The sequence below is a fragment of the Zosterops lateralis genome, assembly GCF_965231275.1.
Source record: "Zosterops lateralis genome assembly, chromosome: 11".
Lineage (NCBI taxonomy): Eukaryota > Metazoa > Chordata > Aves > Passeriformes > Zosteropidae > Zosterops > Zosterops lateralis.
The window spans coordinates 15,502,198-15,520,631 of NC_139771.1; the positions used below are offsets into that span (position 1 = coordinate 15,502,198).

Here is an 18,434-nt window from a genome sequence, read left to right on the forward strand (position 1 = left end):
CTGCAGCCACTGTGGGCTGACTGCAGGAAACCTCTGCAACAACAATTTATACTTTAAGTAACAGGTTTTTACTTTATGAATTCCTTTAAAAAGCTAAGCCTGCTAAGCTTAATAAAATGTCGTGGCAATGTGTTTCACAAATTCATTTCAGGTTATAAACCCATTATTACTTTTACAAGTGTTGCCTTTCAGTTCTCCTAAATGGCTGCTGCTCATTCTCATCTTAGGAGAGATTAACTCTCTCTGACCAGCCAGCCCCCCTTCACTGTGCCCTCCATGGAAATCCCCAGGCTCATCAATCTCCCAGGGCCTGCATTCAGGAATTTTCTTCTTCACTCAAAAGCTAAGATGTGTAAGGAAAACAAATTTCAGAAGTCCTCTGATGATGGCAACATGTCCTTCTCAGCCTCTGGCAGTGGCAACAGCTTTGATGGCAGAAGACAGCTGACAGAGCTTCATGTAATGGAGACAGATACTTGAAGTATAAATTAATTGCAGTGGAAGGTAAGGAATACCAGGCTGATTCAGACTAAGTGTCCTCCAGAGGAAGCAATGAAAGCAGAACCACTGTGGCCATATTTTACATATATTCTGTTAGCAACCTGAACAGCCTAATGTACTCTTGTGCAAGGAGCAGCATTTGCCGTGCCACAGAGCATCCCTCACCTCAGTCCAGGCCGAGTACCGCCATCCTCCCACGTTACAGTCCCCAGTGCACTTCTCCCTCGTGCTGGGCTTGGTCTGGCTGTTGCAGAAGCGGTCGTCCACCTTCTCTATCTTGCCCTCTGGCCGGCTGTACTTGGAGCAGTAGATCTCCAGGGTGCGGTAGCCCAGCCCGCACTGCGCCGTGCACTCGCTCTTCCTCGCAATGTGCCACCTGTGCCAGGAACAGGAAACGTCAGCCCTGGGCTCTGCAGGGAACGTGCTCAAGGGTGTTTGACAGAAATAAGGAATATATGCTCTTGAACAGGCAGTTTTGGCTCTGTGTCACACTTCCCAGTGTTTTGGGACTTAAAGTTACCCTGGCATTGCTGCTTGAAGGGAAGGAACTGTCAGCAGGTCTCTCTTAAGCAAAAGAAAGACAGCAAAGCCACACTGTGACCCTGTGAGACCAGCCAAGGTGGCAAGAGGAGTTCATGGCCAATCAAGGAGCAGTGCTCTGAAAGCTTCTGAAAGCTTTCCACCCCATATTCCTCTGCACCTGTCACCTCAACTACTAAAAACTAAAAGCTAGAAAATACAGCATCAGAAATGATCTGCACAGGCTTCAGAGGTGTTCCACATTGCAGGACACCCACAAAGCAGTTTCAGCTCTCCAATGGACAAGCAAATGACTTGCTACCTCACGACACTCAAGCCCTAGCTGTGTCAGCAGGGATTAGAAGTGTTCTCTCTTGACAGACAGATTTCCACCCTGCTGCCTCCTCCGTGAGATGGACAAAAAGGATGGTGCTGGAGGGCCCCAAGGACCCACCTGGGGATACACCCCTGCTTCACATCAGACCAGCTCTGGAAAGAGATGCTGGACATGGGGCCTGATCCAGGGACATGCTGGAGACCCTGAAGCCAAGAGGAGCCCACTGCCCTCACACCTGGCAGGGGTGGCTTCTGAGGGAGGAGGCAGTGACATCCTCTGGGGGCCCTGGAGACCCTTGGGCTGTTTGCCTGTGCCTGTACAGGGAGCACAGAGCCCAGCTCCAAAGCCAAGAGAGCAAACTCTAGCACAGCCAAGAGAAGAATAAGATCAAGGGGATTTGGAATCAATAGCTCCTGACTGGTGGGAGCCTCACATCCCTGCATGCTTTTCAGACTCCTGCGTTTGCCCTTCTCAAGTTTCCAACCTGTTGCAATGGCAACAGCTGTTACCGCGACAACCCAGCCCTGCACTGCCCCTGCACAGCCCAGCTTTAACAGGGCTGGAGAAATCCCTCGGGAAACTCGGCCATCTGAATTGCTTCACCACCGGCTGCTTAATGCCACCCTATTTAAGCCCCAGAAAGGAGAAAAGATTGCTTTTTAAAGGAAAATGGGTTGTGATGATTTAGGCTGTGCTCCACCAATTCCAGTTTGCCTGGAATTGTCTGGGGACAGCCCCAAACCCATTCTACACTTAAGCCTATTCTTTGCTTTAAATAACAATGATAAATCAAAGTCTTAGCTATGTTTTTGCTTTAAGTATATGTTTTCCCATCTTTGCAAGCTCTATGTAGAATGGTGCTGAGCATTTCTTATCCAGGCCAATGCAAATTTCAGGCCCTGTATTGCACAGGGAGATTATTCAACATTAGAGAATTTTTGTTATAGTTAGCCCTAAGTGAATCCAGCAAGAGAAATGTAAAAACATTGAAAAGTGCCTTTCAAAACACCACTGGTGGATGACAACCTCTCTTGATCTACAAAGAGGCAACTACCAATCCTTTTCATTTTCAAAATCTAATACAGGCTGGTGAGAAAGGGAATTACGGTGAGAAGCGAAAGGAAAGAGGAGTAAATAAATACACAATGTTATTTATATACATGTCTGAGCACAGTGCACCTTAATTCACACTCTGTGTTACAAGGCTCAGTGGCAGGGTCAGGCTGGGGAATTCGGTCGCATCGCTGGTCTGACACCGTGAGCTGATCTGACTCTCTCTTACACACAGGCTTCCTTTTCCTTTCTCCTGCACAGAGAAAAACAGCACTCGGTTTGAGTCATGTAGCAAAGTTATCAATTCAGTTATTTCTCTTACACCTTTCATAACAGTATTTAAGAGATGTTTAGGTGTGCTTTTCTACCTCTGTCAGAAACAGGAAGGGGGTTTAAGACTAAGCTGGGCAGAAGGGGTTTATTGCAGATGGGATGGATACAGGCAGAAAGCTACAGTACCCCCACAAGGATGGGCTCTGAGTGAGTATGCAGCGGGGTGGGCACTGGCAGATTGGATGTCAGACCCAAAACCAGACACTGGTGCATTTTGCAGTGTTAGGAAATGCCTCATGACCTTTTTCTGTGTTCAGCTTCCTCACCTGCAAACCAGGTTGTGAGGCTCACCTGGCTGGGAGGGGCTGTAAGGTGCCCTGCTCTAAAACCCAGAAACACCTTGTAGGATGTTACCCTCCACTGCAGACCAGGGAAACAATCGTACCCAGAGGGTGAGAACCTCAAAGAAATCAAATAGAGAGGGATCTGACAGCAATGCCCAGACTTCAAATAAATCCAGAACAAAACTAAGCCTTCCCAAGCACCCACCTTGGCAGAGCTTACTGCAGGGCTGCCATGGGCCATGCTCATTCCAGTAAAACTGCTGAGGTTTGTCCTCAATAGGGATATTGAATGTGTAACGAACATCAGGATTGTACAAATTGCCCACTGATAAAACCTGAGAGGAAGAAAAATGAAGCAGAGTAAACCAACAGATATTGTTGCCCACTGTTTTCAGTCCAACAGTGCTGGGCAGACTTGTCCATACACACAAAATATACTTCACCTGAAGTGTTATTTCTTGCTCGATCCGATCTGTAGAATTAATCCTTTCAACATTATTATCGGAGCCGCTGTATTCGATCACAGCATTCCCAACTTTGATTTCCCTTTTAAACATACTGACGACAAAGTCTCCATTTAATATAAAGTCTCCTTGACTGTTAGATAAGGCTGCATAGGTGCAAAAAACAAGAACTAAAGAGGCAGAATTAACTCATACGTACATAACAACGTGAGTCATGTGCTCTCAGTGCTCCTTTCCCTTGGGGTGGGGGGAAAAGCCCACTGGCACTCTCAAACAAAAAGAATGTAAAGTGAGCAGCAGAGCTCTTGCAGACATTGTGCCTTCTCCTTTTTCCACTGGAAAGCCTCCTAAAAATGAAGGCTGAATTCTTGAAGTTGTTGCTAAACAGTTCATCCAAAACCCAACGCAGAGATATCCAGAAGGTATTCTGGGCTGGCTGCTGCAAGGAGCACACATAGGCTGTATCTCCACATACACCACAGAAATAATCCTGCCCAAACCTTTTCATTAGCTGTGTGGGTAGGGTGGCTTCCCTGGTGTTTCCAGGTGTGTTCTTAGGGTAAATGTATGCAGCTTCATTACCTAAACATAATTTTCTAGTATATAATTACAGGGAGTTTGGTCAGTATCTCCCCCTTTGTCTCCCTCTCCCTCTTGCCCCCATACTTTTTATTATTCCACATCTTAAGGTATGTGAGAGCACTGGAGGCTTAAAGCCTAAATGCTTTATAAAAGGAACAGTTTCCTGAAAACAGCAGTCTGCTGCACAACTTCACACTAATGCGATTATGTAGCTAATTTCCTAAGTTAGTTTCCCCACCATTTCACCCATCACAGCTACGTTACTAAAAAGCCCCTGTACTGAAAAATCTAAACACCAAAACACCAAAGGGAAGGTTTTTCCAACAAATGAGGAGAGATAATGAAGCAAAACACTGCTCAGTAGCAAACAGACATAGATGGAGAAAACCTCACAAAGCAGAGGCTACACTCAACCAGGTTTCACACTTTGGAAGTTTTAATGTTATTAGGCAGTAGTAAAACTCATTAAAGGATTCCTTCTCTTTTACTATATCTCCTATAACAGTAAGTACATCTTGGACTTGATGACAACATCAAATTCCTCCTAAATTGTTAAGCAACTACAAGGTTCACAGTAACTGAGGGCCCAAGATTTCACACTCAGTGAGCTGCAAAGTAAGTGGACACATGCACACTTCTCATTTGCTTCCAGTCAGGCCTAATGTGAAGAGATCCTTTCCCAGCAATATTAAAGCAACATTAAAGAAGATTTGACTTTGTTGTTTCCCAAGAAGATTAAAGGCCCTCCAAGAAGAGCTGAGAAGTTTGGGGCACCTTCTGGGGTGAACCAGTTTGAATAGGCACAACATCAGGAGGATTGTTTTTTCCAGGAAAGAGGAAAAATAAAATTTGGCTTTCTCCTCCAAGACAGAAAACTCTGAGACTTCAGTAATGTTTTTTTTTTTTTTTTGGTGTTGATGTGCATTCATGCTGCACCACCTCAACTTTTTGCCTCAGTGAAGGGTCCAGCCACATGGATGGCATTTCAGAGCAACAGCCAAGGCTGTCAGCATTGCCTCCTTTTGGTGCATGGTAGTCTCTGATACTTGTACTCAAATTAGTACTTTTACCTTTTATGGACTAGGGGCCACCAGCCAGCTCCCCTTTTTAACATACCTAGTTATAGGTTATACATACTTAGTTATAGGTTTAACATACCTAGTTATATATATAATTTGTTGAGTTAGAACAAGATGAAGTGTCCTGTTCAAAGATATAAGTACAGGACCCTGTGCTACTGGAACACAGCTGGTGGTGCAAGGCACAGGGTGTGCAAAAGAGGAGGATCAGAGACTCTGAGAGACCCCAAACAGGACTTAATGGCAAAATCAACCTTCAACTGGCAAATGTAACATAAGTCATGATGTTCATTTGTATTATCTCTGCTATTGAATAACCAAACAGAACTATCTAGGGGGTGAGTTAGTGATCATGGTGAAAAAGACACTCATGGCCATGCTAACAGCATATATGTGCACGTAACAGAGTGGTCAACACAGCACCACAAACATTTTTATCTGCCCCTAAAGACACAGCCACAGATTAGAGAAAATAGCAACTATTAAAGTCCGACAGCAAAGGCCAAGTTACTGTTAGGTTTAAATCAAACCAACATCTTTGATGCAGGGTATTTCTTTACAGTTACATGTCACTATCAGGAAAGGACAAGAAGGCCTCACTCTAAGTGAAATCAGAATTATTATTCTCAGAAGAACAGAAAATAACTTCTCTTTGTATGTGTTTGCACAAACATCTTTCAGGACAACAAAGCATGGTGACAGCAGAGATAAAGTTGCAGTGAGGAGACTCCAGCAGAGCTCAGAATCCTGTTTGGCTCCCAACTTTTTTTCCCCTCAGCTCCCACCCAGGCTCAACAGTCCTTCACAGCCCTAGATACACCCTAAGGGAATATTTTTTATAACTGGTGAACCTCCGAAACTTTGCATCTAGGATGGCACGAACAAGAAAAAAAATGAAGAAGATAAGGCTGAATGTTTGGCAGACAGAAAAATTCTCACCAAGAAAACATGAATTCTTCAACCTCCCTAGTGGAGAGCTGCCAGTAGATATATCACAACAACCAGACAACCAAGCAGATTTCTGGATTGAAATATGGAGTACAACTCACCCAGGTAGTTGTCATCCTCTGGTTTCCCTGAGTAACTGTGCTGACGCACATCAATATTCGTGGCACCAGCTGGGATGCGAACCACGACGTTATAACCTAGGAAAGATTCAACAGAAAGTCAAGGCTATTACACAGGCATTTGATTTGTTTTCTACAGGGAAAGGGAAATGAGCTAAGTTACCTCACATTACACAAGCTGATACTTTTCATTTAGGGATAGCATAAATAGTTATAAAACGGAATATACTATAGCTAGAAGGATTTTGTGTTTTACATCAGTGTTTTTGTAGATTAAGTGTCATAATGGCTTTTATAGACACACATTTTTCACTATAAAGTTTTTAGCAACAGATTCTTACCATAATGCACCGTGTTAAATGTGCCTGCAACAGTTTTGCATGAAGAATTATCCCCACCACAAACACCACATTTATCTCTTCTTGCTTTTGAATTCAGCACATGATCACATCCAGCTTGCTTTAAGAGAAAAATAGAAAAAAATAGAGTGAGCAAATACAGACTAGAACAGCATTGACAAATCTCCTAATTAAGGCACACAAAAGCTATGTATGCAAAAGGCTGCTGTGAGATAAGCTGGTTTGCTTCCCCACATTTTTCCACTGATTTACAGTGTGGCCATCCCACAAGGTTTTACAACAAAAGGCTTTTTTACAAAGCAAGAATCAGAACAACTGTCTGCACCAGGTAATACATGAAGGTTCCCATAAAGAAAAGTGCAAAGAACAATTGTAAATGGAAATGTAGGGCTCTGGGGTCTGATCAGGATGAACTGGGGCAAAGCACAGAAGGAAGCAACACTAGGATTTAGGCTGAGACTCCACAGCCCTCAGGAACTTAGGGCAGATGTGGAAACATCTTCCACTTGAGTGTGTCCCAAGAAGAGCTGGTGAATGGTCTAGAGTAAGATGAAGAGTGGCTGAAGGGTCTGGGAAGCTCAGACTGGAGAAGAAGAGGCTCAGGAAAGACTTTCTCACTCTCTAAAACTACCCGAAAGGAAGTTAGGGCCAGGTGGGGGTCAGGCTCTTCTCACAGATAACAAGCAACAGGACAAGAGAAAACAGCCTCATGTTCAACAGAGGAGGTTTAGATTTGATATTAGCAAATAATTCTTCACCAAAAAGGTTGTCAAACATTGGAGCAGGCTGCTCCGGGCAGTGGTGGGAGTCACCCTCTCTGGTGGTATTAGAAGACATCTAATATGGCTTACATATGGCACCTGGGGACATGGTTTAGTGGTGAGAGATATGGCACCTGGGGACATGGTTTAGTGGTGGGAGATATGGCACTTGGGGACCTGGTTTAGTGGTGGACTTGGCAGTGCTGCATTAATGGCTGGACTTGACTTCAAAGGTCTTTTCCAACCTAAGTGATCTTATGATTCCATGTGTGGCTCTTGGGCAAATCTGGAGGCTGGCACAAATTTCAGACCATTTGAGGCTTACAGAGCCTGCAGACCCTGCTGGCACCCTCTGAGTGACGAGGACACGCTGAGAACTGCCTGGAGCAGGGTGCAGAAGCACCAGCCTGCCCTGCAGAACTGTGGTGCAGAGGAGGGACAGTGATTACCCGGCAGAGGCCCTGCACGCAGATGTCGTTGGTGTCGGGGCCGCAGGGCGTCCCGTCGATGACGCGGTCCCGCAGCTGGTAGTAGGCTGTGTTCCCCGCCACCCGGCAGAACAGCTTGCACCGATCCTTCATCAGGACTGCGGGGGAGGGAGGGAGACCAGGAGCACGTTATCTGAACACCCTCACCCCCAGGCAGCAATCCAGGAGGCAGGATCTGCATCCCATCCCCCCAGGCACTTACTGCCGCTGTATTTGGGAACCCAGCGCACGTTCGTGGGCAGCCCATTGATGTTGAAGTGTTTCCCGTCGAAGTCGGCGCACTGCTCATCCCGGAAATCCTTCTTCAGCTTTGAGCACGGTTCTGTGTTGCAGGATTTAAACTTCATGCGACGGCCCACGCAGTATTTCCCACCGTTTTTGGGTCTGCAGAAACAACACCGGGCTGCAAATGAGGTGGAATTGCAATTCTGCAACCTGTTCAGTACAGTCAGGATTTGCAACACCGTTTTGTGGGCTCTGTCTTTGTGTGTATCTCTAATTAATACCCCAGGTTGACAAGCAGGAAATGCTATGCTGGTGTCTAACAAAAAAACCCACATTTGCAATAAAAACATATGAAAAAGAGAGTATTTGCTTTCCAATGGATGCCATGGTAGTGAGAGAAACCAGAGAGGAAGAGCAACATCTTCTTCCCCACCTGAGGATTTATTTTCATACTGAGAGATCCCACTCAGGCCATGTCTCCTTACAACCCCATCAGTCCTATGGATTTCATGACAATCTGCCTTTGATGCAGTGGGCTGCAAATAACTGAACATAACAGGAGAAAAGGGTTCCTTCCCTGCAGAGGCTGAAAGGTCAGGCAACACTTAGTCCTTCAGGATTTCTAGCCCCAAATGTTAGAAATTGTAATGCCAAGCACTTTGAAACAACTTTTTTACCTCCATATATTCCAGAAAGCACCAAAGATGGCCAATAAAAAGCTTACTCCCATTCTATAGCAGGATGACACTGGTATAAACTGGGAAGAGAGATTCCATCCAGGCCACATAAAACCCAGTGGATAAACCTAGGAGAAGCTATCATCTTAACTTTCCTGATTCACAGATTCAGGGCTGTAGTCACAAAACTATTTTTCTTATATGTAGATGAAGCCCTTGCTGGAGAACATCACTCTGGGGACTGAAAGAGCCTCTCCCATTCCATCTGCTGCCAGCAGTGGTGCAAGAATGAGCTGCACATCAAAATAACCACCAAACCTACATCTTCTACCTACCCCCTGAAATATGAGTGCCTGCACTAGCAAGAAGTGCAGTCAGAAGAGCAACTTGCCTGTTGCTCCAACATCCTGGCACCCACAACTCCTGCCTTCCAAGGCTGATCTTCAGGATCAGCTCTGCTTTGCCTGGGGATCAGGCACCCATCAGTGCCCCAGGGATGCTGGCAGAATGCTCCTTCCCTTGGAGCTCAGCCAGGAAGGAACACACACAAGGTTGGCACACTTGGAGAACCCTTCAAGATGAATGAGTGATAAGAACCACCCCTTCCCTCAAAACAGAGATGCTCACCATGAGATCTCCATGTTGCATGCAGCCAGCACCTCTAACAAAAGGGCCTGAACCCCCCTGCACATGCACAATGGTCTCTACACACAGTGAGTCAACAAGTTCCTGCAGCTGAACAAGTTTTTTTTGTATCTCTGCATCTCCACCACCCAGGAAGCCCAGCAGTGCCTTTTCTCCCACAAATAAAAATTTGTTATAACAAATAACAATTCTCCACTCTTACACTCAAAAACTTGTTGTGACTCAAGTTGCAAGAGCTCCTGTGAAACAAATGAGAGACAGAAGCACAGAACAGCTTGCCCTTGCCAAAAGATTGCCTGCAAAACCAGGAAAGGCAGGCAGACTTCCCACCACCCCATCAGGTTTGGCAGAAGGAGTTGCCTCCTTGAGCAGCTGCAGGTGACATGCTGACCACCACCAGCTACATGGGATTTTTCCTGCCAGCATCCTCCAGTCACTGAGCTCCTCACTGCTGTGGTGCAGACCCCTCTAGTCCTATCCTAAATGTCACGGGGTATGATTTGTCCTCAGGCACAGCCCTGAGCAATAGCTACAAAGACCTGCTCTGAGGGCTGCTCCCACATGCCATTTGGAAGTGAAATACCTGTCACTTATAAAGGTTTCTGGTGTGTGCAATTAAGCAAGTACAGGTGATAAAAAGCCCAAGCAACTGCACACTGCCCACTGCAGATTCCTGATTACAGACTGATTTTACACTTTTACAGTTCCTAGGAGGAGTAAGTCTAAACCTGGTTTTTACTGATTTAGTCTGCTGTCCACTTTGTTGTGACAAACAACTTCAAAGAACGAACTTGACTGCACCTGGGACAGCTCCAGGGCTATCCCAGCACAGCAGCCCCTGCAGACACAGCCCAAACTCCTCCTTGCCTTGAAGGCACAATGGCAATTGCTGGGGGTTTCCCAATACCAGAGCCCATCCCAGGACTACTCCCATGCAGGCACATGAGCTGCCTCCAGCTACAAAGAGACACCTCAACCATCTTACTACACAGCACACAGGGAAACTTCTTAATCACGGCAGCAGCAGCTCCAGACCTGGGTGAGTCTGAGTCATTCATGGGGGAATTAACAGGATCCAGCATTTTCACTTCAAAAGCATTTGTACCTCTGCAGAATTGTTGCAGTTTGACAAAGCCCCTGAGTTACACAAACATTTAAGCAGACATTTGTTTTTTTTAAAAAATGCAATTATAAAATTTTTATGGCAACCACATTGCTCCCAATATAAATCAATTTTACTAAAATGAAACTCTTAGGAGAACATGGAGAACATGCAGAAATCATTTTTTTAAAGATATGTCTGATAAAATCCAAATATCCCAAGCTACTATTTTGTTTTCTCTTCTCTAGACATGACCCCTGAGATTGATATAACACTGACACATGGACACACCACAAACTGAAGGATGCTAAAGCCTGCTACCATGTTGCAAACTGTCAGCTTTGTAACCATGGCAGTAAATCTCCTTGCAGACAGTGCTGGGGGCCGAAACACACTCACATTTCTGACATTTAAAAACAGCTCCAAACTCTCCTGACAGTTTCAGAGTGTTTTTAACCAGCATTGCTTCTCATAGAATCTGAGGGACAGAAAGAGCTGACCCTGAAAAATAAGTCACCCTCATATAACATCGATTTTCAGTGTCATGAAGAAATACAGCATACTTCATTCTGTATAATATTTTTATGGATCATCAGCTATGTACCACAGAGACAGAAGGGAGAGCAGTACATGCATAGAAACCTCCTTGTTTTGCTTCCATCTCCCTTCTCTCTGAATCATCTATTTGACCAATTAGCAGCCAGCATGGACTCACTTTCAATGCAGTATCATTCCCCTGACAAGCTCCTGCACACACCCCAGACCCACTGCACTCCTCCCAGCAGCCCAGAAACTCTCAGGCCCAGGGAATGATGGGGTCTCATCCCCATTCCCACCCAAACAGTTCTGAAATAAATGATGCTTAATCCATCACCTTGAGCATTCTCACATGCAGATTTTGAGGCAGCTCCTAGCAGTCCAGGAGCACCAGGTACAAACACCCTGCCAAGAAGTGCTGTTTTGGGGGTGCTTTGCATCTGCTCCATGGGCAGCAGTTCTGTCTGGGAGCACTGAGGTTGTCACAAGGAAAACTCCCAGGAGAATTAATTTCAGGCCACATGTGTTCATTTGCACATTTGCCCATGTACCTGTGCTCATGTGTCACTGCAGAAAAATCTGTGAAGCTCCAGTGTGCACACATCAGTTTGAAATATCCTTCCCTGCATTCCAGGAAGCCCTAGGACTTGGAATTGGTTGGTGGCTAGCACAGTTTTCTGTATGTGTCAGTCTCAAACAGTTTTCAGCACAGGTGGATACGTCTGTGATGGACTAAAACACAAATGTGATCTGACTCACATCCAGAGATAACAGTTCCCCATCCAAAAAACCATTCCTGAAAACAGGGCTTCTGGTATTGACATCTTATCAAATAGGCCCTCTCCCATAATTCTGCAACACTGTCTTTCTTTGAAAACCAGGGCTTGCACCACAGACCCTCTGATGATGCATTGCAGCCATGGGCTTTGTCCACCAGCCAGGCTCAAATTCCCATGTGGGCAATCTCAGTGGGAAGGGTCTGGTCTGTTTAGCAAACACATTCTTTAAGGGTATGTCAAAACAGTCTGTTGCCATTCCAGAGGCTTACAGCTCTCTTCCTGCATCCCTGCAGGATACTCATCCATGTAGGTGTCACAGCACTCTACAAAGAAAGGCAGGAGCTGCAGCTTTATATTCTCTACTATGGAGGGAATGGATCCCACCCCAGATCACCATGCACAGAAAAGAACTTTAAAAAGTTAAACCGTCTTTGAACAGAAAAGATTTATTGAGAATTATTTCAGACCTTACTGGAGATACTGGGTTGTGTTTGCTGCCTTCTACAACAGAGGAGAAACAGTCTCTTTTTGAAGTACTTTGAGGAGGGGAAAAGGCAAGAGAGTGTCCAGTGGGGCCTCATCTCATCCATTTGCACCGTTTTAGCAGCCCCACGATAATGGGGACACAGGTGGTGGGAGCTCACACTATGGTGTCAACTTACAGGCACAAACCAGCAATCAGTGGAAAGCTCTTTAGATGGTGCCAGGACAGACCACTCCTCACAGAGACCTTGTGAGGGGCTGGAGAAGAGAGGCCAGTGCCAGCACAAGGCTCAGGAAAGGGGGCCTGGAAAACAGCCACTATCAATTATAAGGATTTCTTGGGCAGCTTGGTGCCGAGTGTGTTTAGGTGCTTTTGCAAATCCCAGCCACAGCAATACACCTACTGAAGCACCAGGATACAAACCACAAGCTTCCATCAGGGAAGATGGAATTTCAAATCCCCTGGTTAGCCTTTAGGATAAAGGAGATTTTCTATCACAAAAAGCTATCAGTCTGAATAGATGCCTCTCAGAAGACATGAATACCTCTTGCTGACAGGATCCAAAGTTTCAGCAGCAGAGCTGGAAAGATGCTTTGTTTTTGTCTTTCCATGGCTACTGAAGACCATATGGAGTGTGCTGACTCAGCACAGCCAGAGGAGAGCCCTTCCCACTTGTGTTTTTCTTAGCATTGTTTTAATTAACGTGTTGGTGTCCTACTCTCTCAGCCTCAACTTTTGACACTTGCCCAGCTGTGCTGAGCAGCCTCTCCTGTTACTACACCACCAGTGTCACAGGTATAAGCTCTCCCTACTCCCATTACCAGTGATGAAACTATCACTGGCACATCCCTAGTGGCAATTTCCTTGGCAATAAACCATCCAACACCAGTGATGAGAAATAGGAATCTTTTTAAGACCCCACAGACCCCTCTCCTCTCTGTATCTCAGTTCCAAACAAAAGCCCAGAAAGCCTCCTGCCCACTCCTTCTTCTGCAAGACAATTAAACAGAAATTCACAATTTACACAAACAGGCTGCTTTCATACCAGTTGCTCAAGCTATTACTATTGCACCAGCTACATATTTGTCTCCTTGAAGCCCACAGCAAAATTCCCTGCCATTTCAAAGGGTGCAGGATTTTGCATTCCAGGCTGATAGCAAACATTTTTGAGTGCCACTTTTTAATGGGGCACAGATTTCTGCTGAGGCTTGGCTAGTCTGCACCAGCTGATTTGTAACTGTATAAAGGATCAGCTGCAAAAGCAGCCAAAAACTGCAAAACCAGACAAAGCAGGAATAAAACAGTAAAAAACTTTATTATAAAGGCCTGTAGGAACAGCTGCAAAAGCAACCAAAGCAGGGGTAAAGTGGTGCAAAAGGAAGGCTCCTTCCTTTCTCACTCCTCTCTGAATTACAGCTTTGGAGAAAGAAAAACACCTCTGCAAGTGGGACCCCAGCTGTGCCTCCAGGAAAACAGGAGGCAATAAACCCATGGAGGTATCAGCTTTTTATCCCTCACCCTTGAAGGGATCTCTTTTTAGAGCACTTCACCCACACACCAATGACCAGATCCTGCCTCACCCACGCCGGGCAAAGCCACCCATCCCCAGGGCAGAGCCCCCTGTCCTTGGTGCCCACAAGGACTGGGGCCAGCCAAAGCACAAACTGCTTTTCCCCCTCTGTCAGCTCCCCCCAGTCACTCACTCGGGCCTGTTACACTCCCGGATCGCCGTCTTTATGCCGCCGCCGCAGGTCCTCGAGCAGGTCCCGAAGGGGCTCCAGGTGCCCCAGGCTCCATCTGTCACCGGCGCCTCTCGCTCCTTGGGCACACACATCCCAAACCTGCAGTGCTGCACGTGAAGGAGAGACAGGGCAAAGGTGAGATTGTGCTGCTTCACATTCCAGGCAACTGAGAGTGACCAGCCTGGGCAATGAGACTCAGCCTCGCTCATTTCTCAGCCACCCACAATGGTTTTGTGATCAAATTAAACTGAACTATTTTATATCTTGTCTGTCGCCCCCATATTTTTCTTTCTCCACATCCTTAAATGGCAAAGTGAACGCAAGGTGCTGAGTCCATGAAATGATTTATGGGATGAAGACTGAGGACAACAGAAACCACTGAATATTCCCTATTTACTGGTGCTAAGCAGCACAGCAAGCTCACAGCACTGGCTTTTCAAAAAGCTGTTCTATCTAATTTCCTGGAGAGCTGGAGAAACTGTGCTGTGTCAGGGGAGGGGACAGGCAATGAGGAGAAACACCAGGGAAAACTCAAACCTCCTCATAGCTACCCAGTGCAGAAAACTTCCAAATCCAAAAGGCAAAAATAGAAAAATTAATTCCTCAGCCTCAAGTGGGTTTTTTTTTTTACACTCAGACATAACATGACACTTGCCAAGACCTGGTCTACACTTCTGTTTTCCAGCTATGACTCGTTTTCTTTCGTTTGGAAAACTGGATTAAGTTACCTTGGCAAGCCCCCATCCCTATTTTCATGGTATAAATTGGGTCCTTTGTGTCCTGTGTTTACCAGATGGACTACACAGACTTCTGAATAAGTGAGGTCTAGGGAAAAGTCACCTTCTGGCCTCACCAGAGTAGATGAAAAAATGTCCCCTCTGAGTGAACAGTGCTTGCTACAGTTGATTTAAACCCAGAGACATGCAGATGCCTAAATCTTTGTATCTTTGTAATTATAGGAAGCCCAAACATTGCTGATTGCTCACAGATTAGAAGAGACTACAGACTACAGGTAGAGAGCAACACTAAAATATTCTCTTGCAGTATTTCTGTGCACCAGGTGCTGTTCAGATCTGATGATCTTTAAGGGAACAGGGTTGAATTTGCTGATGCACCTTGTTTTTCCAGCCCTTCCACTAATAGTACAACAAGGTTGTGTCAAGACAACTACAAGCCCATCCTGCTTTTTTAGACACTCTTAGGAACTACCTTGGATAAAGCTATCTAGGAAAGCAGAGCAGAATCAAGCTGTCAGGGGTTGTGCATCCCACAGGACACCAGCTCTGCAGCACATGGGCCGCCTTTTGCCCATGAAAGCTGACTTGCAACATAGCTTTGCTGATGAAGAAAGCTGATCTCAGGTGCATTTGCCCACAGACATGGCCTGCAGGACAGCTGAAGAGCTCATAATTTGAGTCCTGCAAGTGGTGTTTGCTCAGAGACAAGCACAGTCTTTAGGCTGCAAAATGCCCTAGATTTGCCTTCATCTTAAAGATCTGATTTCCCAGATAAAGATGACTAAAACCCATCTGCTACAGTAAAGGACAGCAATAAAGTCAGCTAAAATGCCTGTTTCTTTGCTGCAGGACAAACCCTTACAACACACAACTCCTCCTGGCATTTAGAGGTCGAAAACCTGAAGGTCGGGGTTCCTATACAGGTCCAAAGAGGCCTGACTGCTATCACTAAACAACAGAAATACATGACATCAATCCAACAGTGCTGTCCCAGTGGAGAACTTCTCACAGCAAGGTTGATGCTCACAGCTAAATATCTAACCAGAGTCATGCCTGGCACCACTGACCCAGAGAAGATGACTGAATAGCTAACTAGTGAATGAACACAGCTAACAGACCGTGACATGACCTATGTGTCTCCCATCCCATGGTTGAGTATTAACCAGGAAGTCATCTACATCCATTGATTTTATTAAAAATTTGGGGTGTGGAGTTGATGGTAAAGCAAAGCAGGGGAAAAGAGCAGCTGTTTTAAATAAATACCAAGATTATTTTATGAAAACGTAATGGTGCTTCTTGGAACCACACTGCGAACAGTCTGGCTGTGCAACCTTTGTGCCTTTTGTATTTTAAAAATAATTTCTATGTTGAGATACAGCAGAAAGACTAAAAAGCCTGCCAGGGTCCTCTTTCCTATAAGCTTACAGTTCACAGAATGAAGAGAATAAAAGGCAGATTGTCTGGAGCAAATTCAAAATATCTTAGACACACAGTGGAGCTGGAGAGCACTGGCAGGGATGGAAGACATTACAGCAGACTTTCCTTTCCTTTGTCTTGCCACTGGAGTTCCAGATAATTCCCCAAATCCAGCTCCCATCATTGATTTGGCTGGCTGACTGAATGGAGTAGCAGGGGGCAGAAGGGGCTGTGCAGTTCCATGCATGCAAAACAGACACAATACCTGCTGCCACAGGGCAGCAGACACAAATCATTACTGTTCATCTGCTCTTCTGTTACCATTCTTTAAACAGCTGAAAACCACGAGAGTGGTCCAAAGTTACAACCCCCTTTATCTTCTTTCAGAGATTTATGTCCACCCAACAATGAGCTGGTTCTGTGGAACATGGTAAAACCATCACCAGCAAAGCCAGACCTTGGGCTGGGCTTATGGCTTGATTTAGCAGTATCAGATTCAGTGTCCTCACATGCAAAATATGCTTAAGTTAATATTCCCATGTTTTTTAATGCCCTTGATTTAAGAGTAAATTTAGAGCCCAGTTAAATCTGCATTCCAATAGTTTTAGCTAGATCATTTTTTTTTAGCTATTCAGGCTCTCTTATTTCCAAAGATATCTCCATAAAAAATGGTATGGTATTTTCTCCATCTGCCAACCCATACAGCACGGGCTGTAAACATGCAGCCTTGAGGCATTAGTCAGCAAGTAGCAGTTTGACAGGGCTCCTGGCCACAGCAAAGTACCAAAGTAGCAATTTATTCCAAGGAAAAGCACTTCAGACTTGCACCTCATCACTTTATAAGACCAAGTAAATAAATACCAAGGACAGAGTTTATGATGATCCAAACTTCAAGCTTGTGTTAGATGAACACACAGACAGAAAAACTACTCCATAAAGCCCTTTGGTGAGAACACATTTAAATGCCCAAACACAAGTGGGCTGCATTAGCTTTTCTTAAGAACCCATCTGCTCTCAGCTGAGATGTTCAGATCACACTTGCCTAGTTTGTCTAAACTTGTCAGATTGTCTAAGTTTGTGGCCTGAAATGTTTTTGCTCACACAGTCTTTATTAAGAACCATGCAGCTGGACACTGCATGACATGGGGTGGCTCTGAGGGGGTGCTGATCTGCTCAGCTGCTGCTGTTTGCACACCACTCTGGTCATACCCAAGGCTAAGTGCAGGTTTGCTGCAGCCCAGATTTTTGGAATTTCAAGAAAATTTCAAAGTTATTGCTGATCTTTCAGCAGTGAGCAGATCCCAAGCTCACCAACAGAGTAGTTGAGGGCACAAGGTCTCAAGGCACAGGGACTCTGCAGATACCTACACTCAAAATGGGGATTTTACACAAAAACATTAGACATTCCAATTACATCTCTACTGCACATTCTCAACCATTAAAAAAAATCCTTCTCCCTAAGAAACGAAGGCAAAAACACGATGCTCATTGTCCTGAAGGAAATCAGTCAAGTGCCACTGAACAATTGAGTTTTCAGGCACATGCATCAAAAGATAAATTTCCAAAGAGTTCCACAGCCTGTATGGAAAACTGTATTTAAAATAGCATCCAGAATTTTTATTAAAGTACATTTGAGAGACTATGATTTAAAACTCTGACTCTTTCTAAAGAAAACATTATTATTATTAATGATCTTAAGAGCCAGAAAAGCAAAATTTTAAGCTATACCGTGTAGAATAACACCACACTATTTTTGCTAGACACAGATGGAGAATATAAATTCAGACACAAATGGTAAGAACCAGTTAGCATTTTTATTCAAAAGCTTCAGTATCTCAATAAAAGAAAAATCCTCTCAAGTATTTTTCTACAGATACGAAGAACTAAAAATTAAATACTTATCCTAGAAACCACAATGCTAGCTGGAAATTAACATTGCACATGGAAATGGAAAGTTTCTATGAATTACTGATGAAAATGTTCCATATGGAAAATGTCAACCAATTCTATATTTTACACCGAAGTTGTCAAGATGAGAAGCCAGCTGACAAATTTATGTTACACAGAATTACTAATTGCTTACATCACATAGGCAATTTCTAACAAAAGCTTAGGGAAGCTTTGCAAAAGTTTTGCTCAGAAGTTCACTCAAGGGCATTAATTTAAAAAGATAAGGTCTCCAGAAGGAATATCTGCTTTAAACAATGTTATGACAAGCAGTTGACTTTAATCACGTTATTTGGGCTGGAGATGTCCCAGGCAC

General features: G+C 44.8%; 1 protein-coding gene across 2 annotated transcripts in view; it reads right to left on the bottom strand.

The window, feature by feature from the left end:
• Positions 1-18,434, bottom strand: part of ADAMTS9 (ADAM metallopeptidase with thrombospondin type 1 motif 9) — an 80,842-nt gene that overhangs the window by 41,659 nt on the left and 20,749 nt on the right. For both annotated transcript variants that reach the window (XM_083869127.1, XM_083869128.1), the window contains 9 exons: positions 13,980-14,125; positions 8,030-8,211; positions 7,789-7,925; positions 6,561-6,678; positions 6,202-6,297; positions 3,471-3,637; positions 3,233-3,362; positions 2,537-2,663; positions 667-877 (listed from right to left, as the gene is read on the bottom strand). In XM_083869127.1, the coding sequence (XP_083725253.1) occupies positions 667-877; positions 2,537-2,663; positions 3,233-3,362; positions 3,471-3,637; positions 6,202-6,297; positions 6,561-6,678; positions 7,789-7,925; positions 8,030-8,211; positions 13,980-14,125 (1,314 nt within the window). The remainder of the gene's footprint in view (positions 1-666; positions 878-2,536; positions 2,664-3,232; positions 3,363-3,470; positions 3,638-6,201; positions 6,298-6,560; positions 6,679-7,788; positions 7,926-8,029; positions 8,212-13,979; positions 14,126-18,434) is intronic.